This window comes from Rutidosis leptorrhynchoides, chromosome 4, assembly GCF_046630445.1.
Source record: "Rutidosis leptorrhynchoides isolate AG116_Rl617_1_P2 chromosome 4, CSIRO_AGI_Rlap_v1, whole genome shotgun sequence".
NCBI lineage: Eukaryota > Viridiplantae > Streptophyta > Magnoliopsida > Asterales > Asteraceae > Rutidosis > Rutidosis leptorrhynchoides.
The window spans coordinates 157805847-157814687 of record NC_092336.1 but is presented as its reverse complement, the minus strand read 5'-3'; the positions used below and the strand labels follow the sequence as shown (position 1 = coordinate 157814687).

General features: G+C 35.7%; 1 protein-coding gene across 1 annotated transcript; it reads left to right on the top strand.

Moving 5' to 3' along the window:
• The first annotated feature begins 966 nt into the window (after positions 1 to 966).
• Positions 967 to 5218, top strand: LOC139840308 (gamma-tubulin complex component 3). Its single transcript, XM_071830573.1, has 3 exons — positions 967 to 3299; positions 4137 to 4561; positions 4829 to 5218. Exons 1-2 carry the CDS (start codon positions 970 to 972, stop codon positions 4402 to 4404), a joined length of 2598 nt encoding a protein of 865 aa, XP_071686674.1. The 5' UTR covers positions 967 to 969; the 3' UTR covers positions 4405 to 4561; positions 4829 to 5218.
• The last annotated feature ends 3623 nt before the right edge of the window (positions 5219 to 8841 follow it).

Here is an 8841-nt window from a genome sequence, read left to right as displayed (position 1 = left end):
CAACTATTCACCCCCTCTAGTTACTTACACACTATATAAATGTTATATATTTAAATCCAAATAATTAATTCATATTTTTGGTTTCCGAATTCAAATTCGGTTTCCGGTTTGGTTTTTGGTTTTGAAATTTTAAATTTGTTTAGCCGAAAATCGAATATAAAATCGAATTCAATTTGGGCGTTATTAAATAAATGTACTAGGTTATTAATATTATTGTATACATGTGTGTTAGACATATGATTTGAGTAGATAATTACCTTTTCAAGTCAAAATATGTTTACTCGGCTTTGAAATCTTATTTAAGTTATTAATTCATATTTGTTCTATTTTCTTTTATTTCACATTCTTATTACATGTAATTAATTCAATTCGACTTTCTCTTGATTATTCATTTTCTTTATTTTCTTGATATGATATGTATTGTATTATGATATTTTATAAGCTTATTGTATTTTGTAAATTCGTATATTTGCGTTCAATTATATATATTAGTTTAATATGATACGGTGTATATTACAAATTTATTACGAATGTTCGTTCATCTCGTAGGGAAAAGGAAAAAATTAATTTTGAAAGTTGAATTCGGTTTTAACCGAAATCAAACCGAATTCAAATTTGGTTTTCGGTTCAGTTTTGTTTTTAATATATGAATTTAGTTTCGATTTGATTTTCATTTTTGATTTTAAAAGTTTCAAAATTAAAAAAATCGAACTGAATAATTCGAAAAATCAAAAACCGAACCAATAAACACCTTTAATCCTGAGAAGTAAGTATGTCACTTTTGAGAATACTCCTGTCACAATACAAATACAAATGGTACAAGGACTAGAACACAAAATATTTCCGCGCTCAGATTGAAATAAAACAAATCAAAATCAAAAGCCCTTCATTTCTCACAAACCTTACAAACACCTCCCTACTATATCCATCGATCTGTATCTAAATTTCCGTTGCCGTTCACCGCCGTCCATGGAGGACGACCACCGTGTCGGAGATCTCATTCGTGAATTAGTCCACCGTCTAAACAATAACTCACCTTCTTCATCCTCACCTTCAAACTCAAACCCTAACCCTAATCCTAGCAATGTTAAGTACGCTACTCGCATTTTATCCAGCCGAATGACGCCGTCGATCACTGCAGATGAAGCTGCAATGGCGTATTCGATCAAAAGTCATCTCGTTAAACAAGGTAAATTGTCTGATGCATTATCATTTGCCGATCTTTATTCTAAATTCGCTTCCAAAATTGGTACTGGTAGTGTTAAAAACAAGTGGTCTGTACTTTATTTACTTAAAGTTATATCCGAAGATCGTAAGTGTAATAGGAAAGTGGATTCTAGCTTCTCTGGTGGACTGCCAGTGTTGTTTGAGCTTCAAAGTAATGGTAATGTTAGGAAGGATAATAGGTTAGGGCAAACTATAGATGATAATGCAGTTTCTTTCGGTAATGGAAATGTACACGGAAACAGTGTGCGTGATAGTAATTCGAAAATTTTGGGGAATGGTGGAGTGTTGTTGGTTTCGAAGGATTCTGATAATTTGCAGGATATGGCGTATAAGGAGTTTGCGATGATAGTGAAGGAAGAAAATGTTGTGTCGGAGGAGGTTTTGGTTAGGGACGTGTTGTATGCTTGTCAAGGAATTGATGGGAAGTATTTGCTATTTGATGAGAGTGTTGATGGATATGTATTACCTGAAACAATTAGGGTTCCAAAGCCTACTAAGATAATGATTCGTAAGCTGTGTGAGCTTGGATGGTTGTTTAGGAAGGTAAAAGGGTATATTTCTGATAGTATGGAGAAGTTTCATGATGAAGATGTTGGTACTGTAGCTCAAGCGTTTTGTGCAGCGTTGCAAGATGAGCTTTCTGAGTACTATAAGTTGCTAGCTGTACTTCAGGCACAGTCAATGAACCCTATCCCTTTGGTTTCAGAGAATGCAAGTTCAGGTAATTATCTTTCGTTAAGGAGACTTTCAGTATGGTTTGCTGAGCCAATGGTCAAGATGCGATTGATGGCTGTTCTTGTGGACAGTTGTAAGGATTTGAAGGGTGGTGCTATGGCTGGTGCAATTCACATGCATGCACAACATGGTGACCCTCTTCTTCATGATTTCATGAAAAGATTACTTCGTAGGGTTTGTTCACCTCTTTTTGAAATGGTTAGGAGTTGGGTGTTAGAAGGTGAACTTGAAGATATATTTTCCGAGTTTTTTGTTTTAGGTCAGTCTGTAAAAGGTGAATCTTTATGGAGGGAAGGTTATAGACTGCATTCTGCAATGCTTCCTTCGTTTATTTCCCCGTCTCTTGCTAGACGTATACTCAGAACAGGGAAATCAATCAATTTTCTTAGGGTTTGTTGTGAGGATCGAAGCTGGGCTGATGCAGCAACTCAAGCTGCAGCTGCAACGGGGACCACAACTAGGAGAGGTGGTCTTGGTTATGGTGAAACTGACGCACTCGAGTCTTTAGTCACCGAAGCAGCAAAAAGAATCGATAAGCATTTAATGGATGTGGTTTACAATCAATACAGGTTTAAGGAGCATTGTCTTGCTATAAAACGGTATCTGTTACTAGGGCAAGGTGATTTTGTTCAGTATTTGATGGATATTGTTGGGCCTGAGTTATCAGAGCCTGCTAATACTATCAGTTCATTTAAACTTGCTGGTTTGTTAGAGAGTGCAATTCGGTCATCAAATGCACAATATGATGATCCTGATATTTTGGATAGATTAAGGGTTAAGATGATGCCACATAATACTGGAGACAGAGGTTGGGATGTATTTTCTTTAGATTATGATGCACGAATTCCATTAAATACTGTGTTTACAGAATCTATAATGGCAAAGTATTTAAGAATCTTTAACTTTTTGTGGAAGCTTAGAAGGGTAGAGCACGCGCTTATTGGTGCTTGGAAGACAATGAAACCAAACCTGATTACTTCTCATTTTTTCACTAAACTACCAAAAGCTGTTAAGTTTAGGTTAATTTTGACATCAAGAAGATGCCAGGTTCTTTGGAATGAAATGAGTCATTTTCTTACAAATTTGCAGTATTATATAATGTTTGAGGTTTTGGAGGTTTCATGGGCGAAGTTTTTAGAAGAAATGGAAGCAGCTAAAGATCTTGATGATCTACTTGCAGCACATGATAAGTACCTGCACTCGATTGTAGAGAAGTCACTACTTGGACAACGATCTGAAGCTCTTTATAAAAGTCTATTTATGTTGTTTGATCTTATATTGCGGTTTCGTAGTCATGCTGATCGGCTTTATGAAGGAATTTATGACTTTCAAGCAAGGTATTTTTTTTGTTTTCATAAGTCTTCATTACCATTTACCTGATCTGACAGTTTTGGGAAAGTTACATATAATCGGGTTAATTTGGGCTGTGATAAAAATGTAGTGGAAAGTGGAATGAGTCAAAATGGTTTAAAAGTCCTCCAAATTCTATCTAATGAATACAAAGTTGACTTTTTTGTTCAAAGATTTAGCCTATGACTGCAAAAATTTTGTTTCTTGTATTCATTACTGTTAAAAAGAGTTCTTGCACGAAAGTGATGACAAGGTTGTAAAAGTCGCGAGTCGGGGACAAGTCGGGCGGGACCTTGGAGGGATGAGTCGGGGATGAGACAGGGACGAGTCGGGCGTTGACTAACGTTGACTTTAATTAATAAATAGACTAAACATATATGAGTATATATTACACATAAATGTATCACTCATAAAACATAAATATTTCAAACATAAATATTTCAAACGTAGATATATATGATAGAAAATCTAATATAAAAAAATTATTATTTTTTTTGACCCAACTATGACTTTGACCGACTCAGACGCGAATCGGCCGACGGATCCTGACTTTGACTTGTCTTTTTAGCGTTGACCGACTTTTAAGGCTTTTTTGGGGCAGTCGGGACGGGCTAGTCCCCAAACCGACGTGTCAGCCGACTTTTACAACAGTGGGTATGAGAAAGGACCAGAAAGTGGTTGCGGGGGTCAACCTTCAACCCTACGCTGCCTGAGTCTGGTCTGTTTCAGCTCGTTCTAAAAACCCTACGTAGCCCATCTTACTATTTTTGGAGATATTTTTGAAGCTGTTCAATTTACATTATTTCATTGATTAACATTTACAGAACCATGGAAGACAAATCTGAACAACAAAAGCGATCAAACAGCAAAACATCTGATTCAGAATCATGGCTCACTGAAGGCAGGAAAGCAATAACAGAACGTGCTAGCGAATTTCTTCGAAATACAGGACAGGAAATCGATGCAGTTTCAAAAGAGTACTCGTCTCTTTTCAAGGGCTTCATTTCTGAGTTACCTGTTCAACAGCACATTGACTTGAAGTTCCTCATGTTTCGGCTTGACTTCACAGAGTTTTATGGTTCTGCATCCTAGCTCTTCAGTTGAAACAGCTTCCACACACAATCAACTTTCATTATAATCTTGAAGTAGGCAGGGTGGGTCCCATTAATTAAGTGGCCAATATTGGGACATGCAGTAACCTTCAATCTCGAGTGGATACAGCCGTTTGTATATCACTTATTTTTCATAGGTATGAATATCTTATCTTTCATTTTGGTTAAAGATATCAAATTCCTTAAGCAGTGTTGCACAACTCGGTTAAAACTATGAAAAAGTCAAGATGGCCAAAATTGGTTAAAGTCAAACTTGGTCAACATTCGAGTATTCCCCGAGTTGTCGTGTACTCCTTAAAAAGTTCCTGACCGAGTATTCCCCGAGTAGTGATTTTTGCAACCTTGTCCATAAGACCTTATTTTGATACTTATGTTTTTTTTTTTTATCCTTTGTTTATTTTCAGATTAGAGTTGGTAAAACAAAACAGTGGTCTGCACAAGCTCAATGCAGTTGAATTGAAGGTATCATGCAGTCTTATAACCATTTTGTTCATTTGTATTGTTTTTGGTAGCCTGGTTCAAAGCCAGCAATCACATGCTTGTAGATGTGTACAATAGTTTTGTGTTGGTTTGAAGAAAGAGTGATGGGTGGTTATTGTGATCTTTGAGTTTTTTTTTCCACAGATTTTTGTATTCAAAAGTTGTCTATAGGTTGGGTATGGTTTGCAAGTTGAAATTCAGTTTCCTTATTGTGTTATCTTGCATACAGTAGTATCATGGTATAATGATCCGCTGGTACTGAAAAAATTAGTGAATTACAGATTATTATTTTCGCTAGGTTTGTAGTTGTTGGTTACAGGATGTCAAAGGTTGACGTTTAATCCGTTATTTTGAAGTTGTTGATCGAAAACTTTGCAAAATGTTAGCATTTTATTATGTTGCAGATTGTGTTGAGTAACGAGTTTGGAAAGACCATTTAATTGCTGGACATGAATCATATGAACATTAGAGTAGTTTTTGTTGTAGTACAACAATATTATTCACTTCACCATTTGAATATTATTCCTAGATAAAACAGCCCAAATCAACCCTTAGATAAGCAAATGGGTTAAAAGTGCGACTTGTGCTTGGCGAAAGGTCATTTGAATATTATTCACTTCACCATTTGAATATTATTCCTAGATAAAACAGCCCAAATCAACCCTTAGATAAGCAAATGGGTTAAAAGTGCAACTTGTGCTTGGCGAAAGGTCATTTGAATATTATTCACTTCACCATTTGAATATTATTCCTAGATAAAACAGCCCAAATCAACCCTTAGATTAGCAAATGGGTTAAAAGTGCGACTTGTGCTTGGCGAAAGGTTATTAAGATGACCCTTGCCACCCCCACTAAGAAGAACTGATTTTTGGCATCCAAACTATATCAGATGCTACTTAACATATATCGTAGTAAACTTAAGATTGAGCACTTGCTGGGTCAAACTTACAACTACATTCTAATTCAATTACATCATCTGCTTGTTGACTAATATGTTTCAGTTTTACAGAGAGTAAAAAAAACATTACAAGGAATCTCACATCAATGCTAGTAACTCGTCCTTGTTTCCAAATTAGTTTGTTTGACCTTGAAAGTCAAAGTCTATCTTTGTCTTTCTTCCTTTTGTGCAACTAGAATATGCATACTCTTTCCAACTAAAATAAAATAAAACAAACATTCAACTCTAGTGTCATTCAGTAAAATGGTTAAATAGAACAAAAGATTTTAAGGATCCAAGCAGTGGCGAAACTATGATTTTTTTCACCGGGGGAAAAAAAAAATTTAAACCTTAGCAATTTTTTTGGACAAAATTTGAAGATTTTGGGGCAAAAGTTGGAGATTTTGAGGCAAAATTTGAAGATTTTGGGGTAAAAGTTAGAGATTTTTGGGCAAAATTTGAAGGTTTTGGGGCAAAATATGTAGGTTTTGGGGCAAAAAAAAAAAAAACCACCAGGGGCAAAGTCGAAAAATCCAAAATTTTTACACTGAAAAAAAAAATCCACTGGGGACGGCCACGCCCCCTGCCCCCACACAGTTTCGCCTCTAGATCCAAGGAACCTGCAAATTTCATTGAGGATGAGAAAAATATAAGCATAGATGATTATTGGAGATAGGAGCACAAGAACGAATCAAGACAGCTGACCCAATTCCTATTTTGTCAGCTACGACATTCAGTATGCTGCATATAGTGGCAGAATATAGTGTATCTCGGAGGGGTATTCGCCCCACCTGGATTTAACGGGAAAAAAAATTTTACACTAAATTTTTACACCTGCCCCATCTGTACTCGAGTTCAAGTTCTGCCACTGACTGCATACCGTAGTTTACGAAAAATAATGTTCGAGTATCCACTCATGGTCCAAAATATGCATAATTTTAAACAACTCTATTACTACATCCATGATAATTCTTTCTTCTTATACTTTTATCATTACAATGCTAAGAACACTCTCGACCATGACATAATTTCTCACCAAAACTAAATGTCACATCAACGCCGCATCAACACAACATCAACACTTCTTCACCAGGACAAACCCATAACTAAACATTCTCAAACATGACATACTTCCTCATAAAAATTATACCCATTAAATTAACTAATTAAGCAAGTTACAAGCATTTGAGCTAAAAGTACAATCTATTTATTCAATACATCTGTCTTGAGTTATACTATTTAAAGACAAGAAGCAGGACACATGGGGGAGGGTTAGATGAGGGCTAAACGAGGGCTAGTGACTCCCAGCAAAGCACTTGAGGGTTAGAAGCAGGGCGATGATATGATCTTTCTTAGACTCACAAGAATCGAAGGAGATCTAGTCTCAACTTAAAGACGTCGAATTAGAACTGGTCTCGAAATTGAATCAAATGTGACTAGTTTATTGATGATAACCAACTCATAGCCACAATTACAAGAGAATGATAGAGACCAATGTGTAACACACACTTACAAATCAAAGCTTAATGGCAAAATGAACCCTAACGTTACTATTTATACTAGAGTAGGGATGTTGGTTAAATGATCACGTGTAAGCCACGTGCATCCCTAAAAAATACATAACATGCGACGAGGGCTAAACTCCCGTTGAGAGTGGCGTAATATGTTCATCAAACAATATAAACAAGCAAACTCTAAATACATCCTACATGATGCATGATCACATGAATAACTTCATACAGAAATGAAGTGAAATCAGAAGCAGTTCTTGATGTAACACCACTCAACCGTGACAAGTTGTAATTATTATGAGACCTATATGCTTCTACCTGCAACTCTGCAAGTTTACCATTAGAAGTATAAAAAAACATGCACACACACGACTACACGAGTAATACAAACCTCAGTTCAGTATCATCAATCACTACTATGTTGATACATGTATATCTTTATAGTCAACCTGGCTTTCATACTTGCTTCTAGGGTTCCATATAACTAATTATAGATTAAATTCATACGGAAAGCCAAAAAGCAACGAAATTCATGATTTTTGTACTTTGAAACACAATAACAAATCACACATTTATTAATTGAACATAAATCACAATACAAGCTCGAATATCAAAATAATTGGGACTCGGGTAGTTTCAAAAGACAATTATTAAGTAGGATAGTTTCAAAAGACAATTATTAAGTAGGATAAGCTAAGAATCAAATGACACGATCTTTCAAAATTTAAAGGTCTCGATCTGTAAAGACCATACACAAATCACTTAGCAAATGGGCGTGCAAATGGGCGTACCCAACTTTTAACCTAGTCGCAAATCTCTTGCGAATGCTCGCAACAAAAAATATCAGCATTACCGAGAAATTTATTGCAACCAAAACTTTATAGTCATGACTAATAAATCTGTTGAGAAAAGTGACACCGAATTATAGCAAACCGCTAGTAATACTTGAAATAATGACAATAAAGGAACACCGAGATTTAACGTGGAAAACCCCAATAGGGTAAAAACTACGGGAAAGGAAAGAAACGCTTCACTAATAAGAATAATAAGAATTACACTTCTCTCTAATTACAAGGATAAGTACTAATCTTTATATCTCTTGTAATTATGAGACTAACACTCACAAACTCTCTATTAGACTTTTAGTATACAAGATACACTCTTGAATTTGGGATGAATGAATGAACTATCTACTGCCTCTATTTATAGTAAATGAATAAAGGGTTGGTAAGTCTAAAAATGCAGAAGTCTTCATTGGAATAGTGTATCCTCAATAAACATGTGGTATTTGACCACATATACCCACCAACCATTCAACATTTCAACAATCTCCCACTTGAAGATTTGATTGAAGCCCAATAAATCTTCACACGATAATCCTTCCTTGCCAATGATGTTGCTTACGTCTCTGCTAGGCCGCATGAGGAACGGCACCAAATAAACTTGTCACGATTGATTGACTTTGTTAGAAAATCGGCTACATTGTCGT